A 25225-nucleotide genomic window follows, 5' to 3' on the forward strand; every position below is an offset into this window, starting at 1 on the left:
AAATCCCATCTAACCCTGCCCTCTGGTAGTTTCTATTCCTCCTGTCCTGTGACTCCAGTTCCTGGTGAATTGTCCCTCTCTGGTTTCCCTGGAGCCCCTTTAGTTCCTGGAAGGTGCTGTGAGGTCTCCACACCACCTTTTCTTCTCCAGGCTGACCAATCCCAGCTCTCCCAGCCTGTCTCCATAGTGGAGGTGCTCCATACCCTGGATCAACTTTGTGGCCTCCTGGGGACTTGCTCCAACAGTTCCATGCCCTCCTTATGTTGAGGACACCGGACCTGTCTGCAGTACTCCAGAGGGGAAGCCATCACTTCATTTTCCCTGTTTTAATTTACTATTTTCTGACCTAGCCTAATGAAAAAAAAAATCCACCGTTTAGCAAACTCTTGCCTCTTGATTTCAGAGGGGGAAAATCACCTCTCTGCTTTGCTGCTCATTACTCAGGTTTAACAAACAGGAATCCCAAACAAGGATTAGAAAACCCGAGGGAGTCGTGAGATGGTCACCAACCTGTCAGGGGTGAGGCAGGGTTTGAAATTCTCTGTATTGATCTTGAAAAGGCCCTTGCACTCTTTGTCGTGTGTTCTGGGTGATCTGCAGCCTCACCCAGGGCTTGTCAAACACCACTGGAAGGAGGCAGTTGGCTTAATTAAAGCAGATCGACGTTTTTACAGCTTCCTATATTTCAGTTTCTGCCAAGACAACTGACAAGAAGAAATGAGGAATTTATGAAGGAATCATGAAAAATTTATGCTGGCATATGAGATTTATTCATCCAGCATAGAAAGTGTGCTTTAAATTCTGACATCAGAGCTGCTAATAGGAAATTTGGAAATAGTCTAAAACTGTTGATTGTTTTGTGTGAATATGCAGATTCCACACTGGATTTCCATCCTGCGCTGTGCTTCGCATTTCACAGAGCCATGGAATGGTTTGGATAGGGAGGGACCATAAAGATAATCTTGTTCCACCCCCTGCCATGGGCAGGGACACTTTCCACTACCCCAGGTTGCTCCAACCTGGCCTTGGAATCTTCCAGGGATCCAGGGGCAGCCACAGCTGCTCTGGGCACCCTGTGCCAGGGCCTGCCCACCCTGCCAGGGAACAATTTCTCCCCAAAATCTCATAGAAATCTACTTTCCTTCTGCTTAGTGCCATTTTCCCTTGTGCCATCAGTGCAGTAGTTATTGGATTTCTAACTTAGAAGTGAGTTTGTTTCTCTGTTAGTCAGGATTTCAAACTTACTATTTGCATCAGTCAAAACTCATGGAATAAAAACCCCTTAGAAGAAAACTGGAGTATTGCCAATAAAAAATTTACATCCAATCCTTCAACATTAGACCTTTTAAAAAAACCCAAAACCTCAACCCAAAACTCATGTGCTTTTCTGAAAAAGAATAAGGTTTCAATATTTACTTTTTAAGCTTTGCTGAGCACTTTCTGGATATTATCTTCACAAAGCAGAACTCGGTGTGTGGACGTACGAGTCCACAGGGAAAATAACAGCATTTTCCTCAGTCTCATTTCAGCTCGACTGTTGCATTAATTTCCTTTATAACTTCTGACATCTGTAGCATGAACTGCTAATTTGTTTGGTCTGAAACTTGGTAGGAAATAACGACTCCACTGAAGCCAGAGTGCAAAACCACTGTTGCATTCAGCATTTTTTGCCGTGGTTCTCCTGACATGACCGACTCCTCCATTTTGTGCTTAACCTGGATTTGATTGAAATTTGTAAACTTTGCCCGTACATGCAGTCTTGTATCAGAGCTCGCTGTTCTCTCTGCTGTAAAATATCTAATCCCTTCTACTTACGTGTTTCTGTTAAAGCTGTTCCCTTGTTCTGACATGGAAATCCTCCCTGTGCAAGTGTGATGGATGAAACACAGCACTCGACTTGATTTAACATGGGGAGAGGTTTGTTAGGGCTGATAAATGGAAAGGGGTTGATTTAAGACACCCTGGAGTGGGTTTTGGGCAGAGATGTGGGTGTGGGATGAGCAGGACGGCTCCAAGACTCACTGATCATGGAAATTAATCTCCAGATCTGGGGAAGCTCGGTTCAGTCTGTCAGAGACGTCCCACAGCAAGCACGTGGAGGGAGATAACGATGCACCACAATTAACCTGAGATGGGCAGCTTCAGATGAGACAAGGCTGACTGGCACGTGAGGCTTTTTCCAAGTTTTTCAGCTGATTCAGTTGAAAATCCAGGAGGGCTGGATTGTATTCTGTGGATAGATATGATAAATAGCAAATAAATGCTGTTAAAGCTTGGTGGGTGCCAAGGGCAGGTTCTTATGCAGTAGAAGAGATTCACTGTGTTAAGGAATAGGGCAGGACAGGGAGGAATGGCCTTAAGCTATAGAAAGGCAGGATAAGGTGGGATTTTGAGAAGGAATTGTTCCCTGTGAAGGTGGGCAGGGGCTGGGATGGAATTCCCAGAGCAGCTGGGGCTGCCCCTGGATCCCTGGCAGTGCCCAAGGCCAGGTTGGACACTGGGGCTGGGAGCACCTGGGACAGGGGAAGATGTCCCTGCCATGGCAGGGTGTGGAAGGGGATGATCTCTAAGGTCCCTTCCCACCCAAACCAATACGGGATTCTGTGATTCTTAGGAAAAGCTGAAGGTTCTGTTTCCTCCATCTGATTTGATTTTTCCTCCATCTGATTTCCTCCATCTGATCTCCATTTGATGGGAGATGTTCATGGGGCTGTAAACGTGGCAGTTGTGCATGGTCAGGAAGGATGAACCCGCAGAGTCCTAGAACTGTACTTCCAGCTGAGGTTGGAAAAGCCCTGCAGGACCAAGTCCAATTCCCCCAGCACTGCCAAGGTCACCAGGTACCACATCCACACAGCTCTTAAATCCCTCCAGGGATGGGCACTCCACCTCTGTTGCCCTGATTTTTAAAAGTGTCAATTTTTCTTTTACAGTTCTTTTGAAAGTTTTAAAGTTCTTATAAAAGCTCTTTAGCCTTCTGATAATGTTTACATATTTGAGAGTCAGAGTTCCTACACAATTTCATGTATAAATATAATATTTACATACTTATCTGTGAGTGGAGAGAAATGATTGATTGATCTTTAGACCAGTGTGGTTGGAGAGGTGGTAATTCCATCCTCCAATCCACGGTCACCTTTAGAATTCTATAAATACCAGATGTTTAAATAAAACTGAGTCTTTTTCTCTTTTGAACTTACCAAGCTTCTGTGTACTCATTTCGTGTCCAATAACAACACACCTCTTCCCTGAGCAGCTGTGCCAGGGCTGGACAACCCTTTCAGGGAAGGAATTTTCCCAAATATCCAACCTGCCCCTCCTCTGGTGCACCTTGAGGCCATTTTCTCTCATTGTATCTTGTCCTGTCCATGTACTCAAAGAGTTACCACCAACTCATTTCCAGCCGTGTTAATAAATGAAATTGCAGTGATATGGAACCAGTTTGCTTTAGGGTTTTAGGGGTTTTTTGCCTCCTCCCCAGTGCTCTTTAATAATAAATGAGTTATCTCCATGCAGTGAATAAGCCTGTTTGGGATGTAAGTACTGCAATATATCTTACAGAGCCAGGGCTGGATTTGGGAATACTGCAGGTTCTGTCAGGAGCTTTAGGCTGCAGAGGAACAATCCTGAAAAAGCTTTTTTTGAAATGAAAAAAAAAAAAGAGATTTACATGGTTTGCTTTCTTTATACTTTGAGAGAAAATTACCTTGTAAAGATTTAATCTTGTGTTACTCTCTGGTTTTGGATCACTAAGTTTGGTGCAGCAATTAGGAAATTCAGGGTGAAGGATGCACTTAGGATGCACCAACAGCAGAAAAAGAGGTTTTCTAGTGCTGGTCACTCTTTGTCCACTGGAACACAAATAACCATTTAAATGTGTTACTGGTCATCGTGTGGATCTCAATTTCCCTACACAAATTCTTCAGATGTCACTGGGAATATTTTGACTTCTTTTCGGTTCTTTGCTTGTTTGTTTGTTTGGCTTTTTTTTTTTGGTGAGTTTTTTCTGGTTTATTCTTTCTTTGTTGTTTTTCCCCTCTGGATATTGATTAATTCCTTGTGGTTTGATTAATGTATGTATTTATTTACTCTCTGAGTGCTGCATTTCAGCTGTTGAGTGCTTGAGCAAACTGCTCATGGTACAGTCACAGAATCCCAGGGTCATTTGGGTTGGAAGGACCTTAAATCCCCTCTCATTCCACCCCCTGCCATGGGCAGGGACACTTCCACTATCCCAGGTTGTTCAACGGCCCATCCAAGCTGTGATCCAACAATGATCCTAATTTTTTATTGACTTTTATAACACACACACACACAAAAAAGAATAATTAAATCTTGGTCACCCATTTTTTCCCCTCCATGCCCAGTTTTTCTTAGATTAATCTCTATGTGTTGGTTACACAGACTTAAATTTCAAACTTAAATTTATGAGATGTTGTTACCCCACCGTGTAAGCCTTTTGATCTGCAATTAATAGGATAATTAAAATGTCATGTTTATGAAAATGACTGTTTTTCCTGGCTGGGATATTCTGCAATTCACTTACCAGCTCTGGGTTTCCAGGTGAACGTTGTGTCCTTGAGCTCTCCTTGACTGCACCAAGCAATTGCTTTGTCCATTGTCAGCTCACAAAACATCAAACATTCCCTTTTTTTTTCCCTGAATCATAAATCCCCTGGCTCTGGGAGTGCTGTTGGGATGGGGGAAATGCTGAGGCTGCTGAGCTGCTCTGGAGCAGAGCATGGGGACACGAGAGGGACACAAAGTGCAGCTCATTCCCTCAATCCAGGGCAGCAACACCTGGAGTCTGCACTTTGGTTATTTACACCTGAGTCAGGGCAGCTCTGAGATTAAAAGGAAAGAGGAAATGAAAGCTCAGGTTTTCAAAAGAGTGAATGGATTTTGTGCTTAATGTCCTACTCTATAGATCGTTGGAGGGGGGGAAAATGTGGTTTTTCCTTGCTCTGTGAAAAGCTGTAAGCGTTTTTGCACAAGTTGTTGTTATCCTATTTTAAATTTATTTCCCAGATACAGAAGTAAGATGGTGCAAGTGAATAACTTCATACTTTTTTCTCTTTTATTAGTAACTCAGTGTAAATACTTCTCTTTTGTTGTAATGAGATTTTGGTGAGTTATATCGATGTGAAGGAAATGTAAAAAGTAGCACAAAGTTCTGCTGAAAAAGCTTAAAAAGAAAAAATAAGCAACAACTTGTAAAACTTGCTCATCTCTGCAAGAATTTATGTCTGCACATACCTGAGCCAGTATTCAGGAACTTTGCTTGAAGACTGGCAAGAAATGCAATAGAAATGTAGGAAAATTCTCAAGGAATCAGATCCTGCCATGCAAATTCACCGGGTTAGGAAGGATGTGATTTGTGAAGGTTTTAAATTTTAAAACCTGTTTTTTTGGGTTTTTGTTTTTTTTTTTTTTTTGAGTTCCTCAGTCCATTTTGGAGACTGAATTATAGGAAGGATAAGAAAGGGACAGATTTAATGGCAGAATTCAGGTATTTCAAGGCACAAATCTGGAGAATTTATAGTCCAGGTGTCAGGAGGGATGCCAGCAGCAAAGCCACGGTGATGTCAAGCAAGCAGCCAACGTTTGAAATGTGATGCAGCTCATTTTGGGGCGTGCTGCAGGCTCTGACAGGCACAGGCTTCCAAAAAATGGGCATAAATTGTCCACACAGATGTTGCCTTTGGGCCCAGGGGCTGCTACAAGGGGATGTGCTATGGAAAATGTTGGAAAAGGGTCTGTAGCTCGATTTGAGGGCGCTCCCAGGAGATCAGAGGGGTTTTCTTACCAGGGGTGGGGTCAGTGCCCATCCTGGATGCAAGTGATATGAAAATAAACACCAGGGTGATATTTCCTGCTATTATTGAGGCCTAGGGAAGAATTTATTGGTCCTTAAAGCTCCCTGACAGGGAGCAGCCAGGGTGGGGTTGGGCTCTGCTCGCAGGGAACAGGGACAGGACAAGAGGAAATGGCCTCAAACTGTTCCAGAGGAGGGTCAGGTTGAATATTTGGGAAAATTTCTTCACAGAAAGGGTTGTCAAATGTTGGAATAAGGTGTCGAGGGCAGTGCTGGAGTCCCCATCCCTGGAGGGATTTCAAAGCCCTGTGGATGTGGCACTTGGGGACAGTGGCGCCCACGGTGGTGGTGCTGGTTATGGTTGGGCTTGATGATCTCAGAGGCTTTTTCCAACCATATCAATTGGGATTCCATGATTCAGGGATTAGTCAGGCTGCAGTTTGGAGGCTTTTAATTTGCATTTCAGTTTTCCTTAAGTCTTTGCACTGATTCTGAGGCAGTGGCAGAGGGCTGGGAGTGAGCTTGGTATAAACTCCAAACTAAAGTTTATATAAATTTCATGCCAATATATGGTTCAAGAAAATCAGTGATTTCTTTATCAGGAATTCAGTGTGTGGTTTTCCATTTTCTATGAATTTTAATCTATAATGTTCTAATGACCTTTCTTCAAGAGCATTTTCTTATGGTGCCTCATTTATCATGCTAAAAGATATTTTTATTTTTTATGTGAAGTTAAAAGTCACACATAAATTTGATCTTCCATTCACAGTCCACTTACTTAACTGGGTATTTGATTTAAAGGTACTTCTGGCTTGAAAACGATTTAAAGGTACTTTTGGCTTGAATTCAGGTAACTTAAAATATTTTTTGAGATAATTATCACACAAATATCAATGGCAAATGGGCTTAATATGATCTTGTGGGCAATAATATATTTATAGAATTTTATTCCTGCATTTTATACTGAAAAATCATCCATTGGATTTGTTACTCAAGCAACTGGGCATTGTGGGAAAATTAAACTTTGCCAACTTCTTCAGCTCTTCTTTGCTAAAGGGCCGTTGTCAAAGAAGCTTTATTTGCCATAAAGAAAGATTTGTAGTGACAGTTTTATATAACAACAATAATATTAATTTGAATTATTTTTGGAAGAATCTCGGAGCAGCTGGGGAAGATCATCTGCATTATGTTGACCTTACAGATGTTCAAGTTGATTCATGGAGGAATGAAGTAATTTGCCTGTGCCCATGCAGTGAACAACCAGCAGTGAAGAACAGGAGTCAGCTCATAGATTATTTTCGCATGGAATGTTCAGCTCCATTTTGATAACTTGTCCATTTTCCCTAGGAATATTAACCCATATCTCTGCTGAAATAGCCCAGTTCACATCTGAGGTGTAAAAGCTGAAAATTTATTTTAAATTCTATGCAAAATTAAGGAAGGTTAATGTAATACTTAGTTTTTTAAGGTCAGCAAAGGTATGGGCAAATACTCACCCCAGAGAACCCATAGGGTTGTGAATTTTTGGGGAGTTTAACCTTGGTGATCATGGAATTGTCAGAGAATTATGGAATGATTTGGGCTGGAAGGGATCATCCCATCCCACCCCTGCCATGGCAGGGACCCCTCCCACTGTCCCAGGTGCTCCAGCCCCAGTGTCCAGCCTGGCCTTGGGCACTGCCAGGGATCCAGGGGCAGCCACAGCTGCTCTGGGCACCCTGTGCCAGGGCCTGCCCACCCTGCCAGGGAACAATTCCTAATTCCCAATATCCCATCCAGCCCTGCCCTCTGGCAGTGGGAAGCCATTCTTAGAATTTTAAACAATAGATTAAAATTCATAAAAATCTGAAACTGTGGGAAAAGCTCTGCAGAGGCTCCTTTTCCTGGGGAAGAAATGCATCTGGAATAAATAAACCCCAGTGGATCCCATACCCTGGCACATCTGGAGATCTGCCCTTCCCCTGCCCCTTCATGAAGGAGATGTGCACTGAAAATGTTTGGTTTTTTTTTTTTTTTTTTTTTTTTAAATCTAAACTATAAATGTGTAAAATGATCACAGCATGCCTCCCTGCAAGAACTCACATCCTACCTGGAAAACCCCAGCCACAGAGGCTTGACGAGAAGAGCAGAAGAAGCTTGACTCTATAACATTTATTTCAAATTAATTTTCTGCCATCCAGCTCCAGCAGTTCATTTTTCCTACTGAATGGGATCTAATAAGACCTAATAGGTGATAAATCAGTTTCCCAGTTTCGGGCATTAAGGAACTGCAGTGCTGTGTTCTGCTAGAGCAGGAAGGTCTCCAGCTCTCTGTTCCACAACAAGCAGGGCATTAAATAGTCTTAAATCATCAGCCTGTCCCTTCCTCAGCTCCAGGACCACTCCTGAGGCTGGGAAATTTCACAATGAGGGATCATTCTTTATGGCAAACTCTGTAGCTGCGAGCAAAGCAATTTAAAAAACACTTTAGGAGAGTGGTTCCTACATCCTGCTCCTGTTACAAATCACTCGGCCTCAGTGTTTACAAAATCTGCAGTTTAACTAATACAGATGGGTTATCAAATTATCCTGATGGAAACAGATAGAGAGGTTGTTTCCTATCAACAGATCCATTAGGAACTAACAACAAAATGGGATTATTTGCTCAGCATCTATTCATTGCCACTAATTTGGCACAGGGTTATTAGCACTGAAGCTTTACATGCAAAACATTCCAGTTCTTGGGGTAATTTGATAATGCAAGACATGTTCCTGATCCATCATTTGATAGGATTGGTCCTATAAACCTGTGTTTTAACAACCCAGTCCTTACCCAGCTCTTCCATGGCAAAGCACATCCATCCCAATTAGGAGCAGCACCAGCTCTAGAGAAGGTTTAGATGAGCCTGGGGTTTATTATCCTTGGGTCTCTAACCCACACTCCAAAGGATTTATTGTTCCAAGGGCTCTTTTTCCCCAAGTTTAAATCTGAACAAGGTTTTAGGAAGGTTCAGAGCTGCTGCAGCTCACAGCAAAGGGGTTCACCAGATCAGCTGGTTAAAATAACTGGGTTACCTCATTTGATTTCAGTCACACAAACCCATCCGAGCTCTTTTTCCCTGAATCCATGGGGGGATGTTTCCACAAAGTGCTTTCTTGCAGCAGTATTTGGGAAGGGAGAACCTCCAGCAGAAAGGTGGGGATCAGGAAGGATCAGTGTTCAGCCCAGAGAGGAGAAGGTTCTGGGGAGACCTTAAAGCCAGTTCTGGACCCTAAAGGGGCTCCAGGAGAGCTGGAGAGGGACTGGGGACAAGGGATGGAGGGACAGGACACAGGGAATGGCTTTAAACTGAAAGTGGGTAGGTTTAGGTGGGATTTTGGGAAGGGATTGTTCCCTGGGAGGGTGTAAGGCCCTGGCACAGGGTGCCCAGAGCAGCTGTGGCTGCCCCTGGATCCCTGGCAGTGCCCAAGGCCAGGTTGGAGAAGCCTGGGACAGTGGGAGGTGTCCCTGCCATGGCTGGGGTGGAATGAGAAGATCTTTAAAGTCCCTTCCAGCCCAAGCCAGTCTGGAATTCCACGGTTTTGTGGTCAGCAGAGTCCTTGCATATGGGACTTATCAGCCCAGGCCCAGCAGGTTTTGGATGATATTCCCCTGGGATGAGGAGTTTCCCACGTGTTTGTCCTGCCCTCCTACTCCAGAGTCAGGTAATCCTCTCTGGGCAGTGATGTGTCCATTGACTGCCCCGCACAACAGGAGAAAATATTGGATTCAGCTGGAGAGGAGGAAGGGAAGCACAGCTTTGCTTCTCACCCTGATCAATCCCACTCCTGTGGGTGCTGAGACTTCTTACAGGAGAAATGAAGTTTCAGTATTTGTCAGAGGCAGCAGTGAAATTACCTTTGCAGTTCCAGCTGAATGAACCAAGTTTTATTTATTCTCTAAAACCAAACAGGAGATAAAACACTCACACCCTGTATTTTGTTTGTACATCATCATAGCAGCATTTTCCTGCTCAAGGATTAACACCAATTGTGGTTGGATTTGTTATTTACAGGTTTCACCTCGGGACACCTTGCCTTTCCTGAGCAGGAAAATCAGAAATTGCCCTTGCATGACATAAAGGCAGAGCTTTTAACGTGGGAGGTCTCTGGTTGCTCAGTGGCACCTTCTGATGTACAAAGTGGGGTCAGCACAAAACGTTTTTGTCTCAAAGACATTCAACACCCTGTGAGTTCCAGCTCTGCCAGACCTCTGCCCTCCCTGCTGGGGCATCCCACACCCTCTGCAAGAGGGGCCGGAGCATGTCCAGGGAAGGGAAAGGGGCTGGAGAATTCCTGGGGGAGTTGGGAAGGGGCTCAGCCTGGAGCAGAGGAGGCTCAGGGGGGACCTTGTGGCTCTGCACAGCTCCTGACAGGAGGGGACAGCCGGGGGGTCGGGCTGTGCTCCAGGGACAGGAGGAGAGGGAACGGCCTCAGGGTGGATATTGGGGAAAATTCCTTCATGGAAAGCTTTGTCCAGCCCTGGCACAGCTGCCCAGGGCAGTGCTGCTGTCCCCATCCCTGGAAGTGCTCAATAAACGTGTGGAGGTGGCTCGTGGGGACATGGGGCAGTGGTGGCCTTGGCAGTGCTGGGAATGGTTGGACTTGATGATCTTGGGGGTTTTCCTAACCTAAGCCATTTCATGGTATTCTGTTCTTCTTGGCTGCATTTCCCTGGCTCCACGCAGGGCTGGAGCAGGTGGAGTAAGTCAGAGATTTTCTCTAGAATCATGGAATTGTTCAGGTCAGAAAAGCCCTCCGAGACCACTGGGTCCAACCATTCCCAGCACTGCCAAGGCCACCACTGCCCCATGTCCCCAAGTGCCACATCCCGTTGGCCTAGTGCTGTGTCGTTAATTTAGGCAAAGCAAGGTGCTAAAATGCTGGTGTGAGTTCCAAAACTGACCATGTAAATGTGTTTTAAAGGAATTCTGGAAAGAAACCGTGTCCCCCAACTTCCTGAGCTGTCCAAAGCAGCTTCAAAAAAAAAAAATCTGTGTTTGTCATAATCTGAAATTCTCTAGCAGGAGTCAATTTAAACAGCTGTGACCCCCTGTAATTATGATTTGTCACAGACTAATATTTACTTTTTTCATTCATTTAAAACCCCATTTGTTTTACTGTGTACAAATTAAGAACAAAGTGTCATGTTGGTCCCTGAATGCATAATTGCAATTAAGGTGGTGTCTTGCAGCAATAATACGTGGAGGGTTAATTTGGACCACGAGCTGGTTTTAATTCTGTCTTTGTGTTTCTCTACAAGTGAATTATCCTAGGGTGGCACAGAGAAAATCACAGTTATTTGTAGCTGGGCTGCAACGTTGTGTTTTTAATGGGAGTATTTTTAATGAGGGCTTGTAGCCTGAATTGTTGATGAAAAGCAAATTAGTTCTGTTTGCTCATTCCATGAGAGGTGAGAGGCTCTGAGCAGGGTTTATGGCCCCAGTTGGGAAGTTTCCTGAAGGAAATTAGGGAATTTCTGATGAAAATTTCAGCACTGGAAGAGTTCAATCATAGGAGGGCTCTGCACAAGTCTCTGTTTCTCCCTTTTTAGTGACATTTGGCTCTCAAACATTTGATGATGCCTTGGGAATAAAAATATGATATATAAAATTATTTTATATTTTGTCATGAGTTACAAATGTGAGTGACTGTCACCTAAATGAACACACTCCCTATTACAGGAACAGCACTGGAGTGGTGTCATCATTTAATTCTCTCTTATGTCTTCGACTAAATCACAGTTTTTGAGGCCCATTTGCACCATTAAATGCTGTGTGTGGGGTAGAAGAAGCATCTAACTTAAATATTAATAAAGAGAGAATATTAATAAAATAGAATATTAATAATTAATATTAATTATTAATATTAATAAAATAGAATTTCCCAATTTTAATACAGAAAAATTAATATTAAGGTAGATATAGATAAAAAAAAAAAAAAAAAACAAACCCTTTGCTATTTTCCCCAGTAAAAGTGGACTCAGCTTAAACATCAAGGGGGAGAGGCAAGTATTTTTAAAAATTGAGAGAAAAAGGAAGAAGGTCTTTAAATATGCAGAGAAAAAATCTTTATCTCAGATGACACTTTTAGGGAAAAAAAGTTTAAAAATTGAAATATTTTGCAGTAATTTATGAAACATTTATTGCATGTTTTCTTTGAAAGCACCGTTTTTAACTGAAAATCAGGCAGGAAAAGCTAATTGCTGAATTTCTGAATCCTTAGTTCTTCAGCAGTGACTCTCAAACCTCTTTGGCCTCTGGGTGTGATCCAAAGCAAAAGCTTTTTGAAGGCTTTTGTGTGGCTCCTGTAGCACTGAAGCTTGGTTACACTATAAATCATATCCCAGGTTTTGTGCTGCCACTTTTAGTATCCTTTGGGATCCATTTTCAGGGATCAATGTCTGGATATTGCTGATGCTAAAGATGAAATTACTTAAAATCTGGACAACCTGTGTGTACCATTCTGCTTTTAATTTCTCTGGAAAAAATCCAGGAAATGGAGCTTTTTACCTCGTATAAACCTTTGATCCCATTGATCATTGCTGGCCTAGATCACTCCTGGCTGCTGCCAGGCTTTCCGTAATATCTGCTGCAGATGGAGCTGAAAACTCTGGCAAATCTGCTCTGCACAAGCATCAGTATCCCTTGGAAAAGCAGATTTTTCCTTGCCCTTCATGGGTCATTGGATGCCAGCATCCCTCTGCATCCCGGTGTTAGTCTCTGCATCCCGCTCAGCTTGTTCCCAGCTTTGTTAGGCCCTGCTTTGCTGATAGCCTGAGTTGTAGTGACCGGGCAGTGCTGCCCATCCCACGTGGATGCTCAAACACCACTCCGGCCAGGGGTGAAGGAATTGTGAGTTGGTTTAGTCCTGGAATGGTGAGTTTGGAGCGACCTGGGCTGCGGAACGTGTCCCTGCCCATGGAATGGGATGATCTTCATGGTCCCAACCCAGACCTTTCTGGGATTCTCTAATGCAATCCTATAAAATGAGGATGGCTTGAGGTGTTACTCCATACACAAGCACTGGGTGAAAAAAACAACCTGAGCATTTGGTTTGGTTGTGTTTTCTGGGTGAGAAAATCTCCTATCAGGATTAATCTAAATTTTTCCCCGCTTAGGTTTTTTTTTGCTTCTGTGAGCCCATCAAATAATTGCAGTCTACTCCTAGAGAAGCTGTTGGCTTTCAGTGCCATTGGCATTATAAATCTTCTATCTGGAGAGAGCCAAACTGTGTAATTCAGGCCAGGGAACAACATAAAAGGAGCCGAAATGGTGCAGAAATGCTGTTTGGGCCTTCTACCCAGCTCTACTTTGCCCCAGTGCAGGAGAACCAGGCCAGAGACATTGATTTTTGTGAAGGGACTGCCTGGTTGTCTTGTCCTTGTGAGGCTCAGGAATATTTTCCACATGGGAATTAACTTCCCTGGCACTCCATCCCTCCCTGTGCACTGTGGGATTGATGGTGCTCCAATGTGCTGGTGTCCAATTCCCAAATTCCAAGGAAATAAGCCTTGCACACTTTTGGAGACTCTTTTATTGCTGTGTCCATAGTAAAGGAAACTTTTCCATGGTTCTGCCTTGGGAAGATGAGGATTCACCCAAGGGCAGCTGTGCCTGGAGGTTATTGCACTGTCTCAAACTCACCTGTCAGAAATCAAATTCAGTCCTGTGGTGCTCTAAAGCACTGTTTGTATTTCAATAGCCAGAGAATTTCCTGTAGCTGTAAACATTCTTTAGCCACACAGCATAATTTAGTAGCCTCGAGGGCTTTCTTGGGATTAACAGAGGGTGTGAAATTAAAATATTGCATAAAAGAAATTGCAGAGAACCTGATTTCAGAGAATCCCAGAATGGTTTGGTTTGGGAGGGACTTTCTCCAGATCCACCCCCTGCCATGGCAGGGACACCTTCCACTGTCCCAGGCTGCTCCAAGCTCTGTCCAACCCAGCCTTGGACGCTTCCAAGGATCCAAGGGCAGGCAAGAATTTACATCCACAATTCTGTTTCATTGCTTGTTTGATATAAACCACTTTTTATCCAAGCCTTTGTCCCATTGACACACTTGGCTGTGTTTTTGTGACCCTGACTGTGTTTGCCTCTTGGGCTTTGATTTCAGCAGGCAGAAACTAATCCCCAGCTGGAAAATTCTGGGAAGGATTGGCATGTCCAGGGCAGCTCTGAATCCTGCCTGGAGCCCATCCAGAGGCTGCACTGCAGCCCCCACACCTTGGTGTGGTCCCTGCTGAAAGGCCAAAATGGATCTGTTTGTGGGGTTGGCAGCGTCCCTCTGCTGCCCTGCAGAACAGGAAAACCCACATTATTAATGGCATTTTGTGCCCTGCCAGGCTGGTTTTTGTGCTGTATCACCTGGGACTGTTTGTAGGGCGTGCAGGCTGATTTAACCCTTCCCACAGAGCCAGAAAATCTGCTCAGAGCCGCCGAGGGGCTGGGCTCCTCTGCTGGGGGCTCCTGCTCCTGTCAGGGGTTGAAGCATGCCAGTGAAGCATTTATTCCACTCCAAAGAGTATCAGGCAGGGTGCAGAGGGAGCTCTGGGAAGAGCAGCAGAGCAGGGATCTTGTGCAGAGGTTGACAGCTGGGTGAGGCGGGCAGGATGGGCACAGCGCCGCTCCCGTCTCGCCTGGCTCCCTCCTTCACACACCCCACTGCCTCCCTAACACGTTTTGTGTCACTGTAATATCCGAGAGCCACCCTTCGGATCAAACACAGGCTCACCTAAAGCTCCAGCAAGATTTTTTTTCACTTTGCCAGCATTAGTGTTCCCTTCACAAAGCTGTCAGCAGCCGTGGCACAGCCCAGCAGAGCAGCTGCTGCGGTTTATCCCGCTCATCCCTTACAAGAAATCACATTTTAACCTCTTCCCAGGGAGTCTCTGCTTGCTGGGGAGATGGACTCCAGTTTTGTGAAGGTTCAGCTCTTCTGGGCAGTGCCTCTGTGCTTGTGATTGCTTGGGTTAGAAAATAAAGGACACGGTAAGGCATTGGGATAATTCAGCTCTCACGGAAACTTTCTGCCATCAGAATGAACTTCACATTTTGGGGGAAACTTCAGCAAGTGGAGTTTCTGAACACACCTGATTGGAGAGGTGATAACCCAACCTTTGCAGATTGCCTTCTTTTTCCTCATTGCTATTCTCTAGTGGAATTTGATAAATTAAATACCCGCAGGAAGAAAGGGAGATTCTTTTCCAAGCAGCATCACGACATTTGTTTAGCCAGGTGCAATTGTCTTCCCAGTTGATGGCAAGATGGATGAGAATGCCAAATAATTTGAAATGTAGCAGATCAATTCTATTGATTTATCCATAAGTAGCTAAAGTGGCCTTAATCACCTCCAGTATCCATGGAAATGGGGAAGGAGCAGAGGCCAGTGCTGTCAGCACAGGGCAAGGGAGCTGCAAGCCCTGAGGCACTGTCAGGTATTTGAAAACATTGTGCCAAATTCAGCCAGAACTTCCGTGCATTGCAGGAAAATTTGCCTGTCGCGTCCTTTCCCAGCCTTTCCAGAATTACTTCTCTTGTAATTGTTTCTCTTTCTGGACTGAACATTTGTGTGAAAAGCAGTGCAACAGGAAAAAAAAATTCTATATTGATTTTTACTTCTGCAAAAAGTGGTTGGACTCCTTTGTGAACTCAAGTCAAAACAAGAACTGAGGTGAAAAGTTGGGTGGTGAGGCCCTGGCACAGAGCAGCTGTGGCTGTCCCTGGCTCCCTGCAAGTGCCCAAGCCAGGTTGGAGCAGCCTGGGACAGTGTCCCTGCCCATGGTGGGGGTGGCACTGGGTGATCTTTAAAGTCCCTTCCCATCCAAACCCTTCTGGAATTCTCTGAACTTTGCAGAGGGGAAGGTGATGATTTCTGTTCCTAGCAAAGGCTTTCTGCATTTTATTGAGCACTGCACTACAATGAAATGCTTGTTTAATAACTCACCTGATGGCACAGATCCCTTCCAGCAGCACTCCAACAAATTACATTTGTTTGAAATTACAAGCTCTGCTGGGAGTTTTTGCCAGCTGCCACAATAGAAAGTCTCTTGGAATTCAGCAAGTCTGCCTCCTTTAGAATAATAACTTTTGAGTAGAGCAATAGTAACACTGTCCACTTGCAAGAGATGCTACTTTGCCAGCATTGTAGCCTTAGCTAAAACCTCCTAAATTAAATTGTCTGCTAGCATTTCCATTAGAAAACGTAATTTCCAAGCTTTTACTGCTCTGCCATAAAATTCTCCGGGTGCTGAAATTGAGTACGGACGGTTCTGTCCGTGGAGATCAAATTCCAGGAGGCAAAGTTGCTTTGGGAAAGAGGACAGAAGGCTAAAGCCTATTCTTTCCTGCACTCAAAGTCATCCAAAAGCCACAGCTGAGACCTCAGACACGTAGTCAAGGCAGGAGGAGAGTGAGCACAGTCTGGTCCATGGTTATCCAAGCAGATCCCAGCCCTTGGAGAGGCTCAAACCCCAGCTGGACCCAGCCCTGAGCTGTGCTCCGGGGGCACCTTGGAAAAAGAACCCGTTGTGCCTCTTGGTTGTTGGTAGTCAGCCCACAAGTTTGTCCTTCAGCGTTTTGTAACTCAGTTATTTTTCATTCATCTGTCCCCTTTGTTTTAGAGGGCACCAGGCCCGGAATACAAATGAGGGGAGAGCTATCAGTGATTAGAGCTAATGTGCTAAAGCTGGGGCTGAAATATTTGTAAGAAAATAGGTTAATAAAGTGACATGGAGCACCTGTGCTGCTGTGGAGCAGGCATTATGAGCAGATTATGCTAATGTGGGTATTTAGTAGCAAGTCTTCTTTGGGATTACTCTCTGCTATTATCATCCTCAGCCCAGGAATTGTAATTCAAAAGGCAGCAAATGATCAAGGATTTAGTTTTTTTCGTTTTTTTTTTTTTTGTTTAAAGTTTAGACTGCTCTTTAGCCTGCTGAATTAGAGGATGTTGCAAGGAATCTTTTAAACACTTTTAAAATATTCTTGAAGAGGAAGAAGTGGGTTGGGCAGGGATGTGTAAATATAAAGATGTGTTAAATTAATTAGTTTGTGGTGGGCAGCTGGTAGGCCTGGAGGTGCAAAGGTAGGTGAAGAGAGAAAGAAAAGAGACAACGTTTGGGAAAGGAGGAAACTGGGGGAGATGCAAGGGTACCTCCAGGCTGAGCCATTGAAATGACTTTGGGTCTCCTATGGTGAGACACTGGTGAGGCACCTCAAATTCTGGGGGCAGCTTTGGACCTTTCTCAACCAGCCAAACGTGGAGGGGCTGGAGAGTGTCCAGGGCAGGGAATGGAGCTGGGAAGGGGCTGGAGAGCTCCTGAGGGAGCTGGGAAGGGGCTCAGCCTGGAGAAAAGGGGGATCAGGGGGGACCTTGTGGCTCTGCACAGCTCCTGACAGGAGGGGACAGCCGGGGGGTCGGGCTGTGCTCCAGGGAACAGGGACAGGAGGAGAGGGAACGGCCTCAGGCTGGGCCAGCAGAGATTTAGGTTGAATCCCAGGGAACATTTCTTTTTTTAATTCGTAAGTAAGAAAAAAGCTGTTTAAAGCAATGCTTTGCAAGAGGGATGGAGGGGTTTGAGGTGAGGGGTGCTCAGAGAAGGCTTGGCTGGGCTCTTTGTGCCTTCCTAAGCCTTTGCTGGGGTTTGGGCTCTGCTCTGGGATTTCCAGGTCTGGGGCTGCTGTTTCCCACCCAGCCTGACAAGAGAAGAGGACTCTGGCTCCCATAAGCACACGGAATTTGTCTCCCAGAGAAGCAGAGCTCAGGCATGGGGAGCACGATGATGTGCAGGAAGGCTGATCAGCTGCAATGAAGCATTCATTAGCCTTCCATCTAAATTAACTGAAATGACATCATTATAGTGCCTTTTAGAACCTCACTCCTAATTCCTTCTCCTTTATCAAATTATCACCTGAGCCAAAATTATTTTAAGCTGTATCTGTGTATTCTTGTTTAGATAATCATTCTGCCATTAAGGAAGTCACTTTCTCATTCTTTTTCTTTCTTTTTTTTTGATGTTTGCTTAAGGAAAAATAGTGGGGAGGACATTCCTAGTTTGTATTGTTTCTTTTTCTGTCAGAAATATTTTGCATAAACACTCACAGTGTAAATCCAAGTCCTTGGGTACTGGAGCTTACTAAATTATGTGCCAAATGGCACAGGCTGTAAAAATATTTCCACTTTTTAAATATTTCTCTTGGGATTATTCCTCCAGAGCAGTGTTTCTGCAGAGGCAGTTGGATGGGTGCTACATCCTGTACCCAGCTTTCCTCAGCTCCTGGAGCTCCTGCGAGTGCTTTCCAACAATGTCAGAACTGAGTGAGAGAAAACAGGGCACAGAATGTTTTTAAACATGAACAAATCGGGTCACTTGACTAATTAGGAGGGCGAAAGGCAGAATAAAAAGTGACTGAACCTGAGAAAGAGCTAAAAATAATGAGTTGTTTGACACAGTGACTCCTGTTCCATTTACAAATCGAATCCCTCCGTCCCTCCTTCATTTACAATTGCCACTGGAAGTCAGGGTTTGATGTATGTTCCCACCTCCTGGAGGCAGTGAGGTTGTTTGGAGGGAAAAAAGGACCTTTTGGAAAACTACAGAATCCAACCATTAATTTTTGCTCTGTTTGGTGGAGCAATCTCTGCATCCACAAACCAATTAAGCACCTCTGGGCCCAGTGGAAGGGAATAATAATCAATAACAGGAAACATTCCCAGGAGTCAGGAGCTGGAATTGAAGTCAGTTCATGATCCAGCAGCACATTCCTGGGGGGATGAACTCTGGAGTGAGAGCCATAAAGGGGAGAAGTTCCTGGAGAAATGAGAGCTGCCGAAGGCAGGGCAAGGTGAATGGACGCAAGCAGGTCACTGAGATTTGGTCACCTGGATTTTTGGTTTGGTGTCTTGAGAATTTCTGCTTTTTATGGCCTGTATTTCCTAATGTTGACCTCTGCCATGGTTTCCTCCATCTCCTTTTCCCTGGCTTCTCTCAGAGCTCCCAGCCATACTTTTATGTCACGTTCAAAAGGTGGTGGGCAATTCACTGTTCCTGCTGGATCATGGAGAGCTGATACAGGTCTGATCAGGAAATGCATAAACAGGGATCAAATGCCACAAAATCCTGGTGACAGAGAAAAGGTTCTGGGGACACCTTAAAGCCTCTCTCGGGGCCTCCAGGAGAGCTGGAGAGAGACTTGGAACAAGGGCCTGGATGGGGAGGAAAAAGGGGAAATGGATTTAAGCTGTCAATGGGTAGATTTAGATAGGATTTTGGGAATTAGGAATTGTTCCCTGGCAGGGTGGGCAGGCCCTGGCACAGGGTGCCCAGAGCAGCTGTGGCTGCCCCTGGATCCCTGGCAGTGCCCAAGACCAAGCTGGACACTGGGGCTGGGAGCAGCCTGGGACAGTGGGAGGTGTCCTAGCCCATGGATGAGGTGGGAATGGATGGGATTTAAGGTCCCTTCCAACCAAAATTATTCTGATTTTGCTCTGGGGAAGGTCTCTAAAGACAGAAGAGGATCAAACTACGGCAGAAGAGACAACAGAAATCTCTGGATGCCTTTGGAGCCATCCCCATCCCTCCTTCCCCCGAGCCCACACAAAAACCTCCTCTGCCCAGGCTGTTGATTTTTTTCTTTGGTGGATTTTTATGCCCTTTTTTCTTCCACATATTCTGAAGTGACTTCCTTCTGTAATCATATTCCTTCTATTCCAATCACATCATAGAAAATGTTAATTTCCTGCTTTTAATTGGGTTGATAAAGTCTTTTGTCTCACAAATCTTTCCCAATGCATTCAGATTAGTTTTTTTGTCTTACGTGGCAGCAGAGTCCATTGTGTTGGGTTCCAGGCTCTGAACTTCTCCCTTTTTCAAAGTTTAACTTCTGTGGCTCTTCCTGACATGGATAATAAATTCTTTTGTTCATTGAAACTGAATTTCAAGAAGAGCACTTCTTTTTATGCACACACAACTGGGAGCCAATCTTGGTTATTAATTACAGTGAGATAAGAGCTGGAGCTGCAAGGGATGCTCTCCAGCTGAGAGTTTTGATTATTTATCCCTTGGCCCAGTGATGTCCAAGTCCACCTTTTATCCTTGAGAGTGTTCCAGCAGCCAATTCCTTTCTTCTTCAGTACAGAACTGTTGGTTTTGGGTTAATTCCACTTATTCTGAAGGCCACTTCTTGCTTCATTTTCTGTTTTCTCCAACTTTTGATAGTGAAGTTACTGAAAATTGTCAGGACTTGCTTTGGATGGAGGAGGAGGATTTAACTAACACCTGGAATGATAAAATATTTCAGCTTCCTCTTTCAGTTTTTATTTGGGCATAAACCTGAACCGTTTTTATATTCATGAGTTGCAGCAACTTCCCAGGTGATAACAGAGCATTGCCCAGGTTACAGCCAAGAATTCATCCAGCATGATTTTTTACTATGGAAATTCTCTCTTCAGAGTAGTGAACTTGCAACTTGCTACTTCTTCTTGCCCGTATTCGAATAAATATATTTTTAAAATTAACTTCATTAGATAAAACACATCTTAATTTTGCTCTTGGCACTGTAGGTGCTGAAATATCCTGCAAAGTGCTGTGAGGTTTGCCATGACATTTGATGAATGATAGACTGTAATAATAATTGTAGTAGTGGGAGTAGGAGTCGTAGTAGAAGTAATAATGATGATGATGATGATGATGATGATGTTCTGTTGACTGTCACTGGGATTTCTCCACTGACCTATGTAGGAAGTGATTTATCCAGTTACAGAAGGATTGATCAAATCAAATAAAAATAAATTGGGATTTCAGTAATTCAAAAATCAGCATTAAGTCTCTCCATCTCTTCTTTGGGATGTTCCTTTATGGAAAATTGGAGGAATTTCCTGACTTCCTAAACCTCCCTGATGCCCAGAGGTTAATTCCAGCTCCAGTTGAACACATGTTCTGTGCTCTGCTCCTTTTCCAGTGGCAAATACAGCAGAATTTGTATTATTTATTCTTTGTTGGTATTCCCTGGAATTAATGTAAGGGAAAAATGAGAGTTACAATTTAAAGAAAAATAATGGTATATGAAGTAATGAGATTGTGCCAAGGCTTAATTAGATGGAGCAGATTGAATACATTCCAGTGATGTCTTAAGGCAGCATCATTAAGCTGGAGGCACAATCCTGCCTGAGTTGGAACCAGTTTTATGTCCGTGAGGAAGCAGCCTGGGCTGGCCCCTGCACCACGTTCAGTTGTTAATTCTGGGGGAAGATTTACCGATCTCCTTGCACTATCAGCTTTCAAAAGCACAGAGCAAAGCGGGGCTAAGGAGAGGATAAAACTGGTGACTGTGTGATCACACAGATAACCTCGATTTCAGTCTTGGTTTGGGCTGCAGCTCAGTAATTGAATCACAGATCTCAAATCCATATGTTTTGGAGCGGTGCAGGGTGTTCATCTGTGTGCTGGATTCAGCTCATTTATAAAATCTCTTAATGAAGTGCTTGCCCAAAACACTGACAAAGACGCTGACAATGAGCTGAGGTGCTGGAATTCCTCTTTGGCTGTGCTGGATGCAAATCCAGGGATAACTCTGTCATCTTAGTTATAAAGAATAATATTATAAAACACACCTGTGTATATGTATGTTCTTGTTTTTATGTATATTTGCTTATATCTTAAAAACATTTTCATATTTTGTTTTTCTATTTTCCTTTCTAAATTTCATTTTAATTTTCCCTTTTAGATTCTCCTCCGTAATTCTGCCATGGGGATGAACTGGCCTTATACTACAGATATATCCCAATTTTTTCCCTTTATTGATTTATTTCAATATATAAATAAATAAATATAAATATATATATATATATGTATATATATAAAAATAAACTCTCTTACCATCCTGATGAATTTATGTACACATTGATATATTTATGAATGTATGTACATATTGATATATTTATAGAAATATATCAATATGTTCATAAATAATTGCTTGGCAACATATTGCCCATATATAAATATTGAAATATTTATAGATAATGTCTGTTTCCATCATGTTGGGTAATCTGGAGGCTTGTTTTCTCTTGGATAGCAAACTTTCAGCTAAATATTAATTTTTCTTTTCAGGAGAAATTGCTAAGTATCTTAAATTCAGTACAAACCCTTTCTAGCTGGTTTGTTTTAAATATTTCTGGTTTGTTTGTTTTTTTTGGTTTGGTTTGGGGTTTTTTTGTTTGTTTGTTTGTTTTTGGTTTAGTTTGTTTGGGTTTTTTTGGGGTTTTTTTTGCCAGCCTGAAGGAGACTCAATTTTTTTTATTTGCAGTAGTGAACTTTCATTCCCAAGATTGGTTTTGGGGTGGGGAAAAAACAAACCCAGAACATGTCAGGAGGGGTTTTCATCATTTCTGGGGACTCTGAGGAGACACAAATCTCTCCCCCAGCCTGCTACAAAGAGCAGCTCGTTTGTCTGGGCATTAGCTGGCAGCTGCACAGCATAAATTTGGAGTTTGCAGGGGGAATCTCATGTTTGTTTTGAAAATGGAGATCAGGCTACCAAGGAATAATCAGTTTATTTTTCAGCACCATGAATATGTAGTGCCCTACTTCTCCTGTGCCATTTGGTTTTTTCTTTCAAGCTTGTCAGGCCAACTCCTTTTGCAATTTAAGAGGTGTTTTAGAAACTCCAGAAACTACAGTGGGTACTGAATTAGCATTTGGGAAGTTAGAGCAGTGAACAATGTTTTAAAGGCTGTCCTTTACCAGCATTTCTGTTGTGCCATAAGTGAAGTATTTTTTGCCTCATGTGTTTAAAAACGTGTTTTTCTTGACCTTAAAGTTAAAATAAAACCAGCTGCAGGTCTGGCTTAGACACAACACTGTAACTTTAAAAATGTATGTCTATATAGTGCTAATAAACTGAATTTTTAATGATCTCTTGATTATGAAAAGGTATTTTAAAGACAAGTGATTTTATCCTAAACACTCCCTCTGTTTCTGCATATGCTAATTTACTTGATTAATTTGGAGAACATCTGCATAGAATTCTGTACACTTACCAGTGGTGAGATCACACTGCTTTTCAAGTATCAGCCTCAGATTTCACTTTCCAGACAGACTCAGATTTTGTGTCTAATTGGGATGCCAAATATACAAAGGTACCCCAGAAGTGAGTAATTATGTAATTTTCTCTTGATCTTTCAGAGTCTTCCTGCGAGCAATTAATCAGTATGCAGATATGCTAAACAAAAAATTCCTTGATCAAGCCAACTTTGAGTTACAGGTAAGAAAAAACTCCCAGTTTTAATGGAGTAAATGATATGAATGCAATCAATTTCTGCCCTGTGTAGTTCTGGTGGGTTTATTCATGGCTCATTCATGGTTGTGAACCCCAGTTGTCCCAGTTAAATCATTCCAGGCTCAGCAGGTGGTGTGATCCATTCCTGACTTGTGGGTCTTGTCACAGAATCACAGAATCATAGCAGGGCTTGGGTTGGGATTCTGCCTGAATCATCAAACACAAAGAATTGGGATTTGTAGCTGGGAAATATTTGTTGGAAACATAAAGGCAACGAGGAGGTGTATTAAGAATTTATCAAGAAACACCATCTCTGTGGTATCTGTTCTTCTCTCCTTTAAATATTTATGTGCATAATTCAGAGACTTTTAAGTTGTTTTGTAGGTGTGTAGAGAAACATTTCAGAGAATTAATGGAATCTCTTCTTGTCATTTTGGGGGCTTTCAGCTCTGGAACAACTATTTCCACCTGGCTGTTGCTTTTCTCACGCAAGAATCTTTGCAACTGGAGAATTTTTCAAGTGCTAAAAGAGCAAAAATCCTTAACAAGTAAGTCCTGCTCGTCATCTAAATCATGGCCAAGAACTCGAGGTCTATTGCCATAATTTCAGTTTAATTTCTTTGCTAAATCTATTCAAATTGAGATGCAATCAGGGGATAATGAAAGGTTGGGTTGAAAACCATGAATCAAGTGTTGTGTGTGTTTCTGCCCTGGCACGGAGATCTGAATTTCACCATTCATTAGTGATGAATTCAGTGTTTGCTGCTGCAGGATGCTCAGAAAGTCAAGATTCTCATGTTAACATGTTATAAAACTGCATTTTGAAAGCACTTCAGCTTTGTGCTTCTTCTGCTCTCATTTATGTCTGCTCTTTGCTGTTCATCCCTTTATAGAGTGGGAATTTTGGTGGCTGCAGCCTTTTCCACCAGGGCTATCCCTAAAGGATGGTTTGGGATAGGTGCAGCCATTTCCTCCCTCTGAGGGATCACATTCCCTGCCTCCAACCCCCCCGCTGCCAGTCAGAATCCCACAGCAAAGGAAAGCTGTCAGAAGTGGGGAAAAAGCCTGGAAACGAGAGTGGACCGTGAAGATTCTGTTTAAACAGTGATTAAGGGTGGAAAGGACCTCTAAGATCTTGGAGTCCAAGGCCACCACTGCCCCAAGTCCCCAAGTGCCACATCTTTGCAGCTTTTAAATCCCTCCAGGTGTGGGAAACTCCACCTGAGCAACCAATTCCAATGCCTGACCACCCTCTGAGGGAGGAATTTTTCCCAGCTGTCCATTTAACCACCCCTGGCACAAGTTGAGGCCATTTTCCCCTTGTGCTGTTGATATTTCTCCTGTCTTTTATTGGGGCTCCACAGTAGTGACACTATTATTACTTAACTAAACAGCAAGCTCTGAAAAGAGCCAGTGTTGTGATTTCAGGCAGAGCATGTGGATTCTTTTTCTATTTGGGAAGAGCAGCTGGAAAAGCCAGGTGTTCCCAAAGCCAGTGAGGTCACAAAAATGGGGAATTTCCAAGCTGCCATTCCCTGAGCAAGCACAGCTCAGGCTCCTGGTGTGTACAGTAAATAAAATGTGTCTAAGTAGAGAAAGGAAATGGATTTTGCATCCCTTCACCTTCCCAGTCCAGGCCTTTCTGTCTGTTATTATGATAAGAGAAATCCCAGGGGGAGCAGGCACAGTTCATCACTGCTGCAGTGACTTGGCTTTAAAGGCTTTTTTTGCTCGTGTGGCTTTTGGGTTTTGACCAGAAAATTCAGGAAGGGCTCCACATCCCATCCCTTTTTATGGGAGCCAAGTTTTGCCCTGCAAACTCCACCTGAGTTTTGGGGTGTTTCCTTTGGAAGCTGTGCTCTACCTGAGCCTTGAAAGAGAATTTTAAAGCACTTCAGGATCTGCTCTACCTGGGACTCATGGAGCTTCCTTGATGAAACAGGAATATTTACAAGTTCAGTGGAAAAGTGGTGTCAAGCAGAGCTCAGGGTTTGGGGCTTGTGCTATAAATCCCATAATATTATTATAGATAAAGGTTTTTTAAGGAAATTGAGCTGGTGTTGCAGAGCCAACTGTATTTTATTTATGAAGATTGAGCTGGTATTGTAAAGGC

The 25225-nt window shown here is 43.4% G+C and overlaps 1 protein-coding gene and 1 long non-coding RNA gene across 3 annotated transcripts in view; both read left to right on the forward strand.

Moving 5' to 3' along the window:
* The window catches only part of DOCK1 (dedicator of cytokinesis 1), a 273275-nt gene that overhangs the window by 173265 nt on the left and 74785 nt on the right, over positions 1–25225 (forward strand). For both annotated transcript variants that reach the window (XM_068198299.1, XM_068198300.1), the window contains exons 30-31: positions 23019–23097; positions 23560–23660. In XM_068198299.1, the coding sequence (XP_068054400.1) occupies positions 23019–23097; positions 23560–23660 (180 nt within the window). The remainder of the gene's footprint in view (positions 1–23018; positions 23098–23559; positions 23661–25225) is intronic.
* On the forward strand, positions 16625–17939 carry LOC137478438 (uncharacterized). Its single transcript, XR_011001562.1, has 2 exons — positions 16625–17030; positions 17506–17939. It is a non-coding gene; the product is annotated as an uncharacterized lncRNA (long non-coding RNA).

The sequence above is a fragment of the Anomalospiza imberbis genome, chromosome 8 (assembly GCF_031753505.1).
Source record: "Anomalospiza imberbis isolate Cuckoo-Finch-1a 21T00152 chromosome 8, ASM3175350v1, whole genome shotgun sequence".
Classification (NCBI taxonomy): Eukaryota; Metazoa; Chordata; class Aves; order Passeriformes; family Viduidae; genus Anomalospiza; species Anomalospiza imberbis.